Source organism: Micromys minutus, assembly GCF_963924665.1.
Source record: "Micromys minutus genome assembly, chromosome: 12".
NCBI classification, from domain to species: Eukaryota; Metazoa; Chordata; class Mammalia; order Rodentia; family Muridae; genus Micromys; species Micromys minutus.
In genome coordinates, this window is record NC_137981.1 from 43,301,272 (window position 1) to 43,319,011 (window position 17,740).

The following is a 17,740-nucleotide window of genomic DNA, read 5'->3' on the forward strand; positions in this document are numbered from 1 at the left end:
AGTGGTGGCCAGTGGCTGAGGTCAGGAGAGAGAAGTAGGTTGATGGACAGATGCAGAGTTCCAGACTTGCAAGATCAAAGACACCCTGGAGAACCGCAGTGTCAGTGTGCTTCATTATTAAAAAAAAACAACAAAACAAAACAAAACAAAAAACACTCCCAGTGGTTAAGGCCAAGTGGCGATTAGATTTATTTTGCCAGTTAGTGTTTTGACGTAAAAGAAAACATGTGCATCAGGAAAACATGACAAAGTATAGAGGAGGCATCTCCCGTAAATCAAGAGCTTGACAGGGATAACACTTCTTTCACATGGTCAAAGTGGATTTCCTTTACAAAGCATCTCCAGGACCTAGGGGAAGATCTTAGTGCATTGCTTACCTAGCATGCGTGAAGCCCTGGGCTCTCCCATCACAGCATAAAACAGGCACAGTGACGCACCCTGAAATTCTAGCAGTGGGAGGCTAGGGTGCACCATACTGTAGGAACGTTATACCTTAATAAAAGAAAAATACCTTACCCCCCCCCAAAAAAAAAGAAGAAGAAGAAAAGAAAAAAAGCATAGGAAAGGGGCACTTCCTGCCTCCGTGTACAAGGAAAAATATCATCAAGGCCTGTTGGGGAACAGTTCAGAACAGCAGGAGACACTCCCCCCCCACCATAGAGTGCAGGGAATAGTTATCCCTAGGAGAGAAAATTTTAGCATTTTAACATGTAACTGTATTAAAAATACTGATTATGAGAATGCCGTGTTTATGTTACATTTAAAAATGAAGCCATCTGCTTTTCCTTTGAGAAAGTGTCTCCTGCCTTTCTTTTCTATACTCTCTTACAGGGTTTTGCAGGTCCTTTCTTGCCTCAAGAAGGAAAAGGTACCTCACAGATCTACAGAGCCCCATAACTCACCTCTTCAGGGGTGTGATCCTCAAAGCCCAACAGGAAAGGACACCACTTCTTTTCTATATGTTTATCATTTTGAACTATGCATGTGCACATGGAGTCTGTATACCCCAGTGCCGATGTCCACAGAGCCCAGAGGCTTTGCGTCCTCTGGATCAGAGTTACAGGAAGTTGTGAGCCTCCTGATATGGGGGACAAGAGCTGGACTCCAGTTCTCCAGAAGAGCAATGCACACATGCTTTTCCAGACATCCAGCTGTGCTTCCCTAACACTGGGACTAAAGGCACCACCACCACACTAGGCCACGCAGTATGCACACGTAAGCCATCTCTCCTTCCCACTCACTGTTTCTCTTGATAAAAGAAAGAAGAAAAGCTGGGTTTACTCAGTTGGTTAAGTCCTGGTCAGGAAAGCACAAGGTTTTGATTCTCAGCACTCCTATAAAAACAGGGTGTGGCCCCCACACCTGTACGAGTGCTGGAGAGTTGGCTCTCTGAAGCTCCAGGGTCAGTGGGAGACTCTGCCTCCAGTAAAATAAAGTGAGAGGCCTGAGAGGGGGTTCAGCGGTTTAGAGCACTGTCTGCTCTTCCAGATGATAAGGATTTGATTCCTTACAGCCCTCACAACTGTCCATCACATTCTGACCTCCACGGGCATCGCATGAATATGGTGCACAGACTGCACACAGGAAAAATACTTGCACACATAAAACACTGGGTTGCTTTTGTTTTGTCTTTTAAAGGAGCATCGAAGAGACAGCCGAGCGAGTAAAAGTGCTTGCTGCAAAAGTCTGGTAAACTATGCTCAGTCCCTGGTGCCCACCGTTGATGGAAAGATACTGGGAAAGTTGTCATCTGGCCTCCACCTGTGCACTGTGACACAAATATGACCATTCTCATACTCATACATTCTACACGGACACACACACACACTCAACAATAATAAGTTATTTTCTTTGTTCTTTTTTATTTCAAATTGACCTGACTTTTACATACTGTGAACTTGAGAACACACACACACACACACACACACACACACACACACACACACACACACACGAAGCAGGGGTTGAAGGTGTCATGGAAGGAAGGTTTACTCATGAGGTGTCGTGGAAGGAAGGTTTACTACATGCTTACCTCTTTTGCAGACTTTTCCCTGGTCCAAATGTCCCACTTTTTGATGAAACCAAACCAAACCTGCAGCAAATGAAGTCAGGCTCCTGGGCAGCTACAGAAAGTGAAGGCATCCAGAGGGAAAGGAGTTTCCCTGGCTCTGGGAACCTGCCTGATACTCTTGGGCTCAAGACCTTCCAGATGAGGCACCGGGCAACCAGATGAAGGAGGCAGACCCAGGAGCAACGTCATGAGCGTGCTATGTCAGAAACAAACATGGTTGCATCTTTCCAGAGTGTAAGTTTGTAAGTAGTCTAGATTTCCCCTGATGGCCAGCAAACATAGGCTCCTTTACCCAATTTTCATTACTAATATGAACTCTCAGGTCACACAGAACACACACAGCAATTCTGTTTACATCTGTATGTACACATGCTGGTTGCATAACGGCTAACGGAGGATCAACAGAGTGTGGCAAGACACTCCCCCAACATGCCATCTTGCTGGCTGGTGTGTCTTGCCCCATTGTGCTGCTGTCACCTTTGATGCCATTGGAACCCAGCCCATTCAGGCTCCCAGTGTGCACTGAGACTAGCGCGCTATGAACCAAACCTCATTAAGTGCGACAGTTTTTTCCTTAAACTCACTATCATAAACTCATATCATGTGTTCCACCATGCATGCAAGCCTGTTTCTGTGGTTGTAGTGTCTTACACGCCCACATGAAAGGCACAGGTTCTAACTGACCCACAGCCTGGCCAATACTCTGTGCAGCCACGTCTACCCTGGTGTACCTGAGTGTGGCTTTCTCACGCCCCCAGTGGCCAATGCTGTCACCTTTGCACTGACCTGCATGTCGTCCGTACGGCTCTTCCTTGATGGCCAGTACAGATCGTTTGCCCATTTCTACTTTGGCTTATCCTTCCTTCACTTTCTCTGTTTCTTCTCTCTCTGCCTTCCTCTTTGCCCCTCTCCTTTTCTTTTTTTGGACAGCGTTTGCCAAGGTTGGCTTCAAACAGTGAGCTCCCGCCCCTGCCTCCTGGGTGCTGGGCTATATGTGTATACCAACATGCTTAGGAAGTGTCCATTTTTTTTTTTAATCACAAAGTTTTGAGGGCGCTTTGTATACTCTACACTTAGGTTCTTTATGGATGTCTGATATGTCAGCTTTTCTCCCAAGGTGACAACCTAAGGAGTTTTGTGATCAAGCCTAATCTATTTCTTCACTATTCTGTGAATGTGTTTCCAATGTGCTATGAAAGATGTCAACCCTAAGTCACAAAGGATTTCTTCTGTGACGTTTCAAGGTCTTGCTCCTCCTTTCCGATCTTGAAACCACCATGAGCTGATTTTTTTTTTTTTTTTTTTTTTTTTTTTTTGGTTACAGTGCGGTGATTCCACTCCTGTGGAATAATTTTCTATCCACAGATGAGTAGTCTCAGACTATCCCACCAAGGTCTGCCAAGATCTGCCTGTGCCTTCCAGAAAAGAAACATCTCGGTGAGCATATCGGATAAGCCCTACAGCCCTTCATGAAGCCAGTACTGATGGCTTGCACATTTGGTTTTTTAAGACAGAACCCATCTGCAAGTCCAGTCAAGTGTATCGACAATAAGGTGAAGGGAAACTTGAAGGAGAAGTTCTCATGGACTCCCCATTCCTGAACCCTCGGAGTCACTAAAGGTAAGCATTGGCTGCAGCCCTGCCGGACAGTTCCTGGCTGCCCCTATAGGCAGGAAGCCCCGGGCATCTTTCCCCAAGTGAGCTCTGCCAGCTCTGGGCCAAGGACTTGGTAACCTTTGAGGACTCTCACTTTTGGCAAGCTGCTGCATGCATAAGGTAGCCCTGGGGGAAGCAGCTCATATTTCCTTCGATAAGAATTAAAATAAAGAGAGAAAAAAAAAAATCCCTGGCTGCTTTCTGTTCTGTGGTGGTCCCTACATTTCTGTTTCATTAGAGGCAAAAAAACAAAACAAAACAACGACAAAAAAAAAAAAAAAAAAAAAAAAAAAAAACAAAGAAAGAGAGAGAGAGAGAGAGAGAGAGAGAAACTCAATTTAAAAAATCAGCATAAAGATGTTTGGCTTACCAAAGATAGCAAATTAGCATATGAAAAGATGCGTAACTTTGTTTACCAGTGGGGAAGCAAAAAAACAAAACAAAACAAAAAAAACCAAAAAAACAATGAAGACAAGGGCATGCTATTACAAACCTACTAGCATGCTGACATCAACTACTGCTACCAAGGATTCAAAGCAACGGGAACTCTCAGACATTACCTGTGTGCACACCGAAGGGTTCAGCACTTTGGAAGATGGTTTAGTGGCTTTTAGGACTAAACTGATCACCTAAGCCAGCGGTCAAGACCCCGGCCTGCCACGGCTCCACTTTGACTTTCTTCTCAGTGCAAGTGCTACAAATACAGTAGGAGCCACACCGAGTTTCTAACTGGCCAGGTTAAAGTGAAGTACGAAGGTCTCTGGTCATGCTGGGCAGCGGTAGCCACCCGTCCACCAATAAACCGCTGATTCTCCGAAGCGTACACCGCGGTGCTAAGCTGTGACGTTTGGTAGGCTTCCGGTGAGTTTATCATGATGTAAGCTTATGGGAAGTGGAGGAACGTCTCTGCATATGATGCTCTAGAAAGGCAAGACTATTTAGTCAATGAAAAGTGAGCAGGTGAAGGACAACTTTCCTATTAGAAATGATCACGGAGTACTCCATGATTTTATGACAGCAGTACCCACTATAAACCTGCCTGCCAATTCCACAGGGCTTTATGAGTAAACACTAATCATACAGATTTCGATAAGGAAAGTATTAATATTGCTTTATCAGTTTTTAAAAAAAGAGATTTGTTTATTTCATGTGAGTACACTGTGGCTGTCTTCAGACACACCAGAAGAGGGCGTCAGATCCCACTACAGATGGTTGTGAACCACTGTGTGGCTGCTGGGAATTGAACTCAGGACTTCCAGAAGAGTAGACAGTGCTCTAACCACTGAGCCATCTCTCCAGTCTGCCTTATCAGTCTTAAGGAGAGCTTGTCCTGTGGTTTCACATTCCCCAGAATCAGATTGTCAGCTCCCTGTTTAATGACTTGCTTGCAGTTCTCATCCTCTTGGGCAGGAAACCAGTTCCATCTACTCAGCTTTCCTACCTCCATAATCCAGACTGAGTTTGGTGGGCTGCCTGGTGTGAACACATAGACTATCTACACATAGATAACCCACGGCTTGTTTGACTGATATGATTGACAGAGGCAAGTTCTGGGTCTTATGAACAGCCCCCCACCCCCTTAGCAAGGCATTCTGGGGGATAAAGGAAAAAGGAAGGCATTTGTTGAGAGAATAAGACGTTGGGAAGCTGGAAGGCCTGAGAGAGGCTGAAGACTTCATCACAAACTGCATGGAATCCGCAGTTCTCTACCTTAACCTTAGACCTAGTTCCCCACACTGATAAAGAGAAAATAAAAAACATTCTTAAAGTGTGCTGTGTGATTGGTGACACCAGTGGACCCTGGGAGTAAGGATGGGTGGGGTGGGTCTGTATTTGCTGCCTCTGGACAGCTGACGCTGCGTAGTAGTTTCAGGACTGGCACCTCTACTCTGGTGCCACCTCCCTCACTTCACCAGGAACAAAAGAGGTCATCAGGTCATTTTCTTCCACCTGCACTAAGGCCATCAGCTGCCCCCACCCCCTTGTGTGCACAGTGGCTTCCAGGTTTCCTCCAGCTCTGCCTAGTGCCTTTCTCAGTGTTCTTCTCTCTTTGCTCTGGTGACTTCATGGAACACCATACCCCCACGGTGCACAGTGGTGCTATTTCATTCTTGAACCATGTGTGTGTGTGTGTGTGTGTGTGTGTGTGTGTGTGTGTGAATGTACGTACGTACGTATGTATGTATGTATTTATTCAGTGTCTGATTTTCTTATGGTCAATATTCTTTGATGACCCTGCTTTCTGAAAATTTCCTTCCAGTAGGCATAAAAATAATAATAGTAAAATAATAATAACTTCTTAACGTGTGTGTGTGTTGGGGGTGGGAGGAGGTTGTGAGGGTTGTACTGCAGAAGACCCAAGCAACACACTTTGAAAGGGAGACCTGGGCTGGAGAGATGGCTCAGTGGTTAAGAGCACTGACTGCTCTTCCAGAGGTCCTGAGTTCAATTCCCAGCACCCACATGGTGGCTCACAACCATCTGTAATGGGATCTGATGCCCTCTTCTGGTGTGTCTGCCAGTTACAGTGTACTTACATACATTAAATAAATAAATCTTTTTTTTTTTTTTTTTTTTAAAAAGGAGACCTAACAGCTGCTACTCAAGTGTCACAAACTCAGCAGAACAAAGGAACCCATTTCTTTCAAAGCTACAAGGTCTCCTGCCACTCCACCCCAGGGTTGGAGTCAAAGCCTGTCCTCGGACGGGCATCTGGTCCTGTCCCTGAAGCTTCTCATCTTCCTCACCCAGCACTTGTCAGGGCATCTCGAAATCTAGCACTGATTAGTCGATTCTTGGTTAACTTCTGAAACTCTCCAGTAGGGAACCCTCCCTTCCCCATTCAATTAAAACATGGCCCTTGTGACCCTCTCCCGGTTCAGTGCTCAGCCTCTAGTCCCAGAGAACCTGGGCCATCTGCTGTAGCGCTGACTGTGCCCGCCACAGGATGGAGGGTCCCTGTCACTGTCTGCTCCTGCTCCAGAACTCCAGAACACCAAGTGAAGGCTCCTGCCAGGGACTCAACAGCCGGGTTTACAGACAACGGGAAATTCTTCTTGTAGACAGGTTGTCACTGTGTAGCTCAGTCAGGCTGTAAACTCAATCCACCCGCATCAGGATTTCGTTTTCACCTACTGAAAGAGTTTGCAGTGCCCGAGCTTGAAGAATTGCAGCCTTCTGACGTTGGTGCTTGTGTTACAGACCCACGGGTGGCCCCATACCCTTAGCACATGACTCAGGCTGACAGTGCTAAGGTAGCTGTCAAATTCTCTTCCCAAATGAAAACCACACATACAGTCTGTCCTGCCATCTACTGGCTGTCCTTCCTAACAGCAGGTTCCCCCCGCCCCCAGTTCTTCCTTCCTCAACCCCCCCCCCCCCCCCCGCATCCGTCCATTCCCACAGCCATGTGCACTATTCCAAAGCAGTGCAGTCATGGAGCCAAAAATAAGTCCAGGAGTAAGAACTACAAAGGGCCACAAAGAGCTGAAGGGAGGAGTCGGCTTCACACCTCACAGCCCAGGCCTGGCGCTCTTCCCACCAGGCTCTCGGATCAGCCCTACAGCACTCACTGGAGACAGAGGGGGAGTTCGGCAGCAGGCATCGCGCTGGTCTAGCTGCAGGAGGCCGGATCTATTTCCAGCATTAGAGGAAGGGAGGAAAAGCCAAGTGTGGCGGGTCACACTATCGTGAGGCCAAGACGAGACCCAGAAAGGACAAACTGTACCAGACAGTGGTACTTAAGATGGCCTGACCCCTGAGAAGATCTGTCAATGTTTTAGTGATTAGTCTATAACATGGACACAGATGAGCGGAACCGCACGCCTGCCGTCACCCGACTGCTCTTTGCTTATAGGTGTTTAGTGACTCTGTTTCTGTAAAATGGAGGCACAGTTCCTGCCTGGAAGTATGCGGCTGATAGTCTGACCTATACTGAGTATTCAGGTTTTCTGAGCACACATGGAGAGCCTATGGTGTGTGGAGACTTCGTGTTTAAAGTGCTTTGCCAGACCGACTCCTTACAACTAGTCTGCAGAGTGAGCGCTGACCACTCCCATCGGTCACTGGGCTGGGCAGCCTGCCAGGGTCACGTGTAGTATGGGTGGCCACCCAGAACACAGCCATGACTATTGCCACCCCTAGCACAAGCTGATGCTGTATCTGTACTCAGGGCACAGTTAAGTTTCCTACAGTAAATAGAATCTAACTCCAACTAGCCAGAACAAAGATGCTGCTTAACTCTTTCTCAGAAGGGGAAACAAAATAGGTATCAGAGGTGAGTGGAAGGAGGGTCTGGGTGAGTGGGGGGATGGGAAAGAGAGCATGGTGGTGGGGGAGAATCAGGTATAGGGAGAGCAGGGGAGAGAGAATGGAAATCAGCCATGGGCAGCAGGGCATCTCTAGGATGTGCCAGAGACCTGGGACGGGGTCGGGGGCAGGAAGTCTATGGGGTGGCTCTAGCTGACACTCTTAGCAGTGAGAGATACGGAGCTTTAAGTGGCCATCTCCTGCAGCCAGGCAAGACTCCCAGTGGAGAGATAAAGACAGCAACCCACCCACAAAACCTCTGATCCAAAATGTGTCCTACTTTACAAGATGTGTAGGGACAAAGATGGAGCAGAGACAGAGGGAATGGCCAATGAGTGGCCCAACTTGAGACCCATCCGTGGGCAAGAACCAATCCCTGAAACTATTAATGATACTCTGTTACGCTTGCAGACAGGAACCCAGCATAAATGTCCCCTGAGAGGCTCCACCCAGAGTCCCACAGCTGAACATTAGATGGAGCTTGGGAAGTCCTGGGGAAGACTTGGGGAAGGACAGGGACTCCACAGGAAAACCAACAGTCAACTAACCTGGACCCATGGGAACTCCCAGAGACTGAACCACCAACCAAAGAGTGTACGAGCATGGGCTACACCTAGCACCATTCTCCACACACACACACACACACACACACACACATATACACACACATACAAACACACACACACACACACATATACACACATATACACACAAACACACACACACACATATACACACATACACACACACACACACACACACACACACACACACACACATACACAGAGTAGATATGCAGCCTCAGTTTTCATGCAGGTTCCCCAACAACTGGAGAAAGGGCTGTCCCTGAATCTGCTGCCTGCCTGTTGCTCCATTCCCCTAACCGGGCCACCTTGTCAGCCTCAGCGGGAGAGGAGGCATGTAGTCCCGCGGTACGGTGACTTGTGATGTGCCAGGGGAGGAGAGAGGAGCTGTTTGAAGAGGGGCTCTAAAAGGAGAGGGGGTGTAAAGTGAATATAACTGTTGTTTCAACAGTAGGCCACCTGGGGGCACTCTTGCCACTTAGCAGCCTTTGGGGAGGGGAGGAGCCTTTGGGAAGGGGAGGAGCTGCGTCCCCAATTCAGATGGTTGGACTGTGTCCTTCCTGCTTGTGCCCACTGCTCCACTTTTAAATGTTTTGCTTCTTCAAAACAGGGTCTCGCTGTGTATCCGTGGCTGGCCTGGGACCCACATGCAGACCAGAGTGGTCTTGAACCCATTCCTCCAGTCCCTGCCCCCGGGGTGCTGAGATTGCAAATGTGTCACCACCACGGACCCTACTTCGACACGTTCTTAAGTCTTGGGATATTCAGGTAATGCTTAAGACACACAGGATAATCCCAACCTCTGCAAAGTTAACCTGTCTTCTGTTAGAGGAGCTCTGTGCGCACTTCAAACTTGCACTGTGGGTGAGCTTTGCCTTTGTAGCAATTTAAGACGAATGCTTGAAGCTTGGCTGCCCAAGTTCTAAGGCGTATTTGTGGACGTTTCCCCATCCCACGCCTTCCAATTCTTCAGCACACGACCTGTATGGCAGGTCTGCCCACTGCCTGGTCCAGCCCTTTTAAAGGAAGCTTTCTACAGATTGATGCCACCTTGTTTTGGTTCAGTGCCGCGGTGTCGGCTGGAGGTGGTGTACAGAGGTCAGGGGCCTGGCCTTCATCGCTGATGTGTTTGTGGCACTTGCTGTCCCTGGACCACTGTGGCGGGGGCGGGGGGAGCACTGCCAGCAACACCTTGACACAAACACATGACTCAGAGGGGCATCTGCTCGAGTCACTTTATGGCCAGACGCCTCATTTAGGCCTTGGGCACAGGGTAACTTTTCTCCAAATTAGGTCAGTAGGAAATGGCATCCGCTTGCTTGCACTGCTTTCGTGCCCCACCAGGTGGCGCTGCTTTCCAGTGAGTAATTTCTTCCTGGTGAGAGATGCCCAGTAGCTCACAACTGGAGCTCCCAAGAGGAAAAAGGAAAAAAAAAAAAAAAACACTGCCAAAGCACCCCACCCAACCCCACTTCAGCCTCCCCTACACCCCTCAATGCACACTGCAAACACTCAAACGGGATTTGGGTATAAAGAGCTTCTGGAGACTTGGTACACAGGACTTCACAGAAGAGCTCGATCTACATGGTGGCTCCATGCACCACCGCCCGCCACCCTCCAGTTTTTTTTTTGTTTGTTTGTTTGTTTGTTTGTTTGTTTCAATAAGGTGGCATTTGGAAACTATACACAAATTTCTGAAATTTGGGGAAAAATTAATAGGCATAGTAGCTGTGGTTTGCACACAGTAACAAGAAGTACTGATGCTCTGGGAATTCAAGCCATGTAAACGATAGGGGCAGCCCAGAAAGGACAGGCTGACTAGCATGACCTGCTCTCTGCTCAGTCACAGCTACGGCTCCTCTCTGGGACCCCACAGCCCTTCCCATGGCAGTTGTCCTTGCTCCTGAACAGACGAGCTGCAGGCCATTTTATTCTCCTCTCCAGCGTCTCAAAACACTGCTCTGAAAAACCAATGGATGTGTTGTGTGCGCACATGCATTTGCATTACCTTGAGAGGAAGTTGGCACAGGATCATGGGGCTGGATTACTGTCACAGATTGCCTCTATGTGGCTGCACTGTCTTGACCTTGTGCTTTCACCACTACACAGAACTGAACAGACGTCTCTCCAGCGTGACTGAGTGCAGCCCGGAAGTAACATGCTGTTCAAACCTGAAATCTTTTTAAAGTTGGGACCTTTTCAGAAAAGTAAATTTTTAGTACTTACATAAAACATTTAAATGTTGAACTCACCTACACTAAGGGAACTTATTTTATGGGGTAATGATGTAGCAACTAAGATGTACACCCTGGCTATGTATAAACTGCCCATACTTGGGAAGGAGGTTTTCTAGCCTCCTGTGTATAGAAACAGAATTGCTACCAAGCTCCTCTCATTTAGTTCTTCCAAACACTGTTTACAAGGGGGGAAAAACACCTCACTTCACACGTCTCTTCTGTCTCTTCCTTTCAACTGGCTTGACTCAGTCTGTTTTTAGTCTAGACAAATGGACCTTAGCTACAGGCAACAACAGTCCAGGCCCTCTCTACAACCTCAACTTCCAGGCTTTCTTTCCTCACATTTTCTCAGACACCAAAGACAACTTTCCAATCTCCCCTATCCTCACCCCATTTTACTGGTTGCAAATCCACCCTCTTAAAACACACCCTTCATTATTAATCTCCATCTCCTTTCTTCCCAACCACATACAACTCTGTCCAATTTCCTGCCACAGGCTTCCCCTGCCCCATGCAATTACCACGAACCTTCATTGTGAGACTGGTCTCACCTCTCCCACAGGCCTACAAACCCCTCTGGAGTCACATCCTGTTCTTCATTGACAGCATCTTGGGAGAATGTCAGTATAGCATTTCAGGGCCCCTGGCGTACTTCAGGAATGTGTGTGTCTCATTTGGAAAGAGATATGTTAAGTCCTAGAAAGCTCAACCATCTGCATCTTACAAGGATGACACATGCCTAGTCACATTCCCTAACAAGTTCTTACACGAAAACCAAAACAGCAAAACATGTTTCTGGCGTTCTTGATTCTAAGTTGAAAAGGAGAAGCAAGCCACCCAGATGTCCACTGACTGACAATGGATCCATTTATTGATACTCATCCTTAAGAGACACAAACCAGACGAGCGGACACAGCCCCGGAGGACTAGGTGTGAAGAGACTCCCTGTCGCACCACAAAAAAAGCAGAGTGAGAGAGGTGAGCAAAGTGGAGCTGAGGAGGGCGGGCTGCTTTGTGTTTGCTCCCATCGGGGACTCTACCCTCCAGAAACCATGCGTCCAAATAAACGTTTCTTCTATCAGTTGCCTTGGCCGTGGTGTTTATCACAGCAGTAGAAAAGTAACTAACCTGGTGTCCAATACCCACCACACACTCGGACAGTGGTCAGTAGTCGAACAGCCTCGTGTCTGCCTTTCACCACGTCCTGCCTACGTGACTGCCAGGGGTGAAGGCACCGTGGAAGACTCGGACAGCACAACACGGTGGCCTCTGATGCTTTACAAGTGACTGGCAGTGTGAAGACTGACTTGGGACTGGGTGAGTGGCAGGAGGAGCAAACAGTAAGAACATGGTACTGAACCATGGTAACGATGTGCCTCTCAGCCAACAGAAACCGGATAAATTAGGTCCTCCCTGCTGTTGGGAAGGGGGCACTTAAACCAGAAGTCTAGTTTGTAGGGACAGGACTATGCCCTGTTCACAATGGCCTTGCATCTACTGTTTCCCCTTCCTTTGGAGGCTGCATAGACGACCTACACTAGGGAAAAGTGGTAAATCACGGTGGAAGGCACTGCCCATGATAAGAGAGAAACAAACTGATTCTTTAAAAGAAAAATGACCATGAAAACCCACTTTTATAAAATTTGTAATAAGGCACAATTTTTAGGTTGTTTTTCATTTTTTTATTGCTGTTAATTCAAGGAAAAAGATTGCATAAAATCCAATCTGTTCTAGAAATATAAGTAGCCTTCCAGTACATAACATTTCAAATATCAAAGTATATGGTAAACATACGGATAAGGAGAAGGTAACATACCTCCTATGTACAGTACAGTATTTGAAATCATAAAGTACACCTGGCCAGTGAGTCACAACGCACCTGTACAAGGCTTATCAATACTCTTCCCCTGAACAACTCAACTGCAGCTTAGCAATTTAATAATGTGGTCCAAAAATACCCAGATCAAATAAAATATATTTAATCAAAATAATTTCCTTTACTTGAACTTTTCTTTCTAAATTAAAGCTTTCATCTGCCTGCTACACTCCCGTCTCTCCGCAGCTCCTGCCCCTCAAAAGTTTCAGAATGTACACTGGTGCTACAGAGACAACACTACTTTTGAAACGTTGCACTGGCTTCTTTTTGCTTCAAGTTTTTTCTTTGTCTCACAATGTCAGGTTTCAGAACCCGGACCCAACATTTCAGCGCCTCTGCTGCACACCAACTCTATTCCCCACACACAGGCCAGTCACTTCTACTCTGGACCGAGGAATGGAGAGCCCTGCTTCCCCGTAAGCTTGCACTGGATGGTGGGACTTGTTCACTGCCATTTAACATGGCAGGCACTGAAGATACACCAGACCTCCCAGATAACCTCAGTGCACTTCAGGAATCAAAAATTACCTGGAAGCAATTTAGTACATAGATTGGCTTCATAACAAAACAAAACAATGACAAACCTAAAAAAGCCAGCAGCATTAAATGTAGTGCCATGACACTGCCATGATTCTCGACACACGCCACACAGTCTGTCACATTACATCAAGCATAGTGGTAAACAGCTATAAAAGTGACTTGGCTTATGAAACTCTTAGGGAGCAGGTGCCTGACTTCTGTAGAAACCCACAGCTTCTATTCAGATGCAACAAAGCACACACGGTGTAACAGTGTAACAGTGCCAGAGCTGGTGTCTCGACAGGACATCTTCACTCTGCAGTGTCTGGGCAGGCCAAGGTGGTAGACAACAGGAAGCCCTGGATGTTGGCTGGCATCACAGACACAAGCGCACGGAGAACAACATTCACACGGGTGTGTTCCATTTGTGTCTCTCAGAAGTGTAATGGAAGGTAACGCTGTTGTTGCTCAAGGAAAGCCTGCTTGCCCTCTCCCCGTGTGTGGCTTCCCAAGTCTGACCTCCTCTCTCCCACTTGTTCTCATGTTATTTGGACAGGTGCTGCATATATGCATTTATGTGACACTTTTATGACATATATACACAGTTCTTGGAAATCTGACGTCTAAAGTTTACGGTGAAACATGTTGCCCTTGGTTTAGACACAGAGCAGGTTACAGAGGTGTGACAAGGACGCTGCCGAGCACCCTTGCAGGCCAGGGAGAGGGTGGCTGGAAGGAAAGTAGGGCTCAGGGTGAAAGTGAGGAAAGCCAGCAAGAAGAAAACGACATGACTGTTACCAGTGTTGTAGAAACAGAGAAGGTCAGACACACCGTTTAAAGATTCAGTAAACATTGCACACAGCAAGTATTCAGTGTAAAAAAAAAAGCACACATCAATGTTTTCCGTGAAATTGAAGTTACGAGAGTCATACATGTAAGTAAGCCGGCTGTTGGACCAGGAGACCAGAGGCTCGGGAGCATTGTGTTCTTTCTTATTCAGGACACAGGTAAGAGAGAAATGAAAACTCCCAACTGCATAGAAATTGAGGAAATGTACAGACAAAGAAACAAAATACCTTTCCTTTCCTCCCCTCCACACCCCATGACTCCCCACACTTGAGTGCATTAAGTAGACAAGCTTTACTCGTTCAGTCTGCAGAATCCAACGTATCATTAGAAGGGGGGAGGGGAGGTGCGTATCTCAGTCTGTAAGTGCCTAAAACAGGAAAGACAGAACGGCTAAGTCACCGCTTATGACTGCACGCATCACAAACCACTACACAGATTGCAAATGAGCATGCTTTCAAAGGCCTTTCTCTCCTCAGCATTAACTCCAGTCCAAAACGGCAAGAAAGTTAGTTACTCTCTCAAAAGCAAGGGAAAGCCTGGGCTGTAACTATGACCTAAAGCTAATTAACTGCATTTTCCTTTGAGGACGCCTAATTAACAAATTCCTGTTTAAGACATTCCCAGGTAAGATCTGGCAAGACAAAGAGCAAATGCAAAAGAACTGAATCTGGCCCCTCACCCAGTAAGTAAAGTGCATTTTTTTCTTCTGCTGTTAGCGATCTTCAAATTCACTGGATTTCTAACTCCCAAACTGTTCACAAAGCCTTGTTGCTGTAAAGATTAAACTGCCTCTTTGACTTCTGCCTCATGTGTACAGAATCAAAGGGCAGCAGGGGCTCAGAAGTGAAGCAGCTGTGCAGAGACTCGAACAGTCCACACGCTGTGCCGGCCGGGCAACTAGCTCCCATGCCAGTTGTCAGTATTTAAGCAGTCTGCTTCCTCTATGAAAGAGGGCTGGACTCAGCCTACACAGCCCTGCAAGCAAGGACTGACATTACAGAATGTTCACTCCATGCTGTCCGACAAACTAAACTTCCTCAGACCTTACTCTGTGACCTGGTGACCTGGGTCTATGCTGGGCTTCTCTGGCTTCGTTTTGGACCTTCCTTGTGTTCCGTGACCTGGGTCTACACTGAGTTTCTCTGGCTGCATTTTGTCACTGAAAATACAACCTCTGTAAACAAACACACATAGGGATCTTTCTGCTAAGACAGTATCACATAAGAAGAAACTGGGAACTCAAAAACAAGTCCTCTGGGAGTGAGTGGGATTACCTTGCTGATGGGCCTCCATGGATGACTGCTTACAGTCTTGTGCATAGTGTCCGCTTACACCACAATTGTAACATGAGACATTCCCATTCTTCTTGGGCCCAGAACCACTGGTGTTGGCAACTACATTAGGTGCTGGATATACGGGATACAATCTCTCAAATCCTGCCATCTGCTGCATGCCATAGCTGGCTTGGCTCCCCATGACTGGGTCATGCACCAGTCCATTTGCATATGGAGTCTGAGGCAGAAAAAAAGGAAGTTGGTTTCCATTGCTCTGATGTGCTTGGTTGAGGTAGCTGCCATTGCAAATGGATGGCAGAGTGAAGAATGACGGGAGTCGGTACATTGGTCCAGGCATTGGATTGGGATAATAGTAACTATTTAGCTGAAGGTTTCCATTGGTCCCGCAGCTGCACCTTCGCCCACAAGAACCACAGGGACCCATCTGCTGTGGTGGCACTATGGTTCCATTAGCATTCGTGTTCCCCACAGCACTGATGTAAGACGTGCTGTCGCTCTGTGCAGTACTGTGTGTCAAGGCGGGGCTGGGGCTTGGGGCAGGGCCTGGGGTGTGGGTCGGAACAGCAGGAGGAACTGTGGATGGGGCTGGACTGATGCCTGTACTTGCTGGCTGGGCAGACGTGGCTGTGTTGAGCACACTGGAATTCTGGGTGGGTAGCACACTGGCAGCAAGGGGTGAGCCTGGAAAAGTGTAGGAAGCTGGTGGCTGTGCAGCTGAGAGGCCAGCTGCCGGGAGAACTACCTTCACATTAGTCGGCTGAGGGACTGTCCCTGTGTTTCCCTCAATCTGAGGCACTATTTGATTTAGTCCTACCACTTGGGATGTAGATTTTGTAATGGGATCCGTGGTAGCCACAGGAGATCCTGGGAAACTACCCGAGTTACGGACAGGAATAAAGGCAGTGTTTGGTGATCCGATGCTCAGACTTGCGGTTGCTTGTTGTGGAATATTAACTGTGCAATTCTCAGAAGATCCCTGTGGTGGCTGTAATTTTAGACTCTGTAATGTCAGCTGCAAAGCAGGAGCACTGCTGTGTGGGAGGAAGGTTGATGGGATAGGTAAAGGGGAAGCTAACAACTCCAGGTGTTTCTCTGATTCCCCAGAAGCTGCTGGGCCTAGGATTCCAACAGGGGCGGAATTTGTGGATTCCATCACTGTAGAAATAGCCACGGGATTAGGGACAAGCATCCCTATAGTTTTTCCATCTGCAGATTTGGGTGACGGAATGACAACTTCCGACTTCGGGGCACCATTGTGCATGACACAGTGTAGAGTTGGCATGAAGGGGATATGCGGGTACTTGTGTGAGGTCAACGGAGCTTCCAAAAGATTCCCGTTCTCAGTTCCCAGTGAGACTGTGCCAGCAGGCGGCTTGACAGGGGCATTCTGGGCGACAGAGTCATAGCCTGCAAACCTAGCTGATGACGGTTTCCCAGAATCTTCAGAATTGCTGTCTGTATCTACAGAAAACATGGAAACACAGACAAACCCAGGGTGAATTCCTATTTTTCATGTTAGAACTAAAAGCTAGGTATTTTTAAGATTAATTCTCAAGTCTGGAATGCTCCTTCTATCACACTGACTGCCCAAGATGACTTCTGATCTCTGGCTTGCAGTAAGCTTTCTCTCTAAAGCATGGAGCCGCAAGCAAAACAACAATAGCAAAAGGGTACTGGAGTATTAAAAGGTATGCATGCAGCACTGTATTACCGAGATAAGCATTAAATAAACGATTTTAGGCAATCTACTTAACTCTGTAGCATCAACCTGATTTTAAATTTATCTCATAAGAAGTTTGATCAGAAGATCATTGAACTCAAATGTGTGAGTTAGTGTTTGTACAGTATGTACAACAGGGAATGTGTGGAGTTACTTGTGTTCGTCCTGCGGGCTGGGACACAGGCAGAGTAAGAAAGCACTGTAACTTCTCCCCAGCGCACAGCAGACAGGAAACGCAGCACCACACCACGGTGCACACACAAACCTCTCCAGCTTCCATCAGGACAGAGGAGCCAAGGGACAATCTGACGCAGTGTTTAAAATGGCGAGTGCTGCCCTGCAGTCTCCACAGCCCACAGCTGAATGTGGTGCCTACTGTAAAAGTCTTTCTGCTCATGTATTAAGTTGGATTACTTGAGGCATGCCAGAGTGTGTGTATTCATGAAGGCAAGACTGGTTATGCACAGCTGGCAAAGTAAACACTTTTCAAATGAGAGTATTAAAAGTTAACAACCCCAAGGACGGGGTATCTAGTGTACTAACTCAACTGTCTCAGAGGGAGCTTCACTGAAGGAGGAGTGAATGTAGAGCAGACACGGCCCTGAGGGAGAAGCCATCATACCGC

At 47.3% G+C, this 17,740-nt stretch overlaps 1 protein-coding gene across 1 annotated transcript in view; it reads right to left on the reverse strand.

Annotated features, from left to right (window-relative positions):
- Window positions 1–12,613: 12,613 nt before the first annotated feature.
- ZCCHC2 (zinc finger CCHC-type containing 2) overlaps window positions 12,614–17,740 on the reverse strand; it is a 44,239-nt gene continuing 39,112 nt past the window's right edge. Inside the window, exons 13-14 of the mRNA XM_080926112.1 lie at window positions 15,375–16,856; window positions 12,614–14,467 (exon numbers count right to left, since the gene is read on the reverse strand). Of these exons, the coding sequence (XP_080782238.1) occupies window positions 14,400–14,467; window positions 15,375–16,856 (1,550 nt within the window). The 3' untranslated portion in view covers window positions 12,614–14,399. The remainder of the gene's footprint in view (window positions 14,468–15,374; window positions 16,857–17,740) is intronic.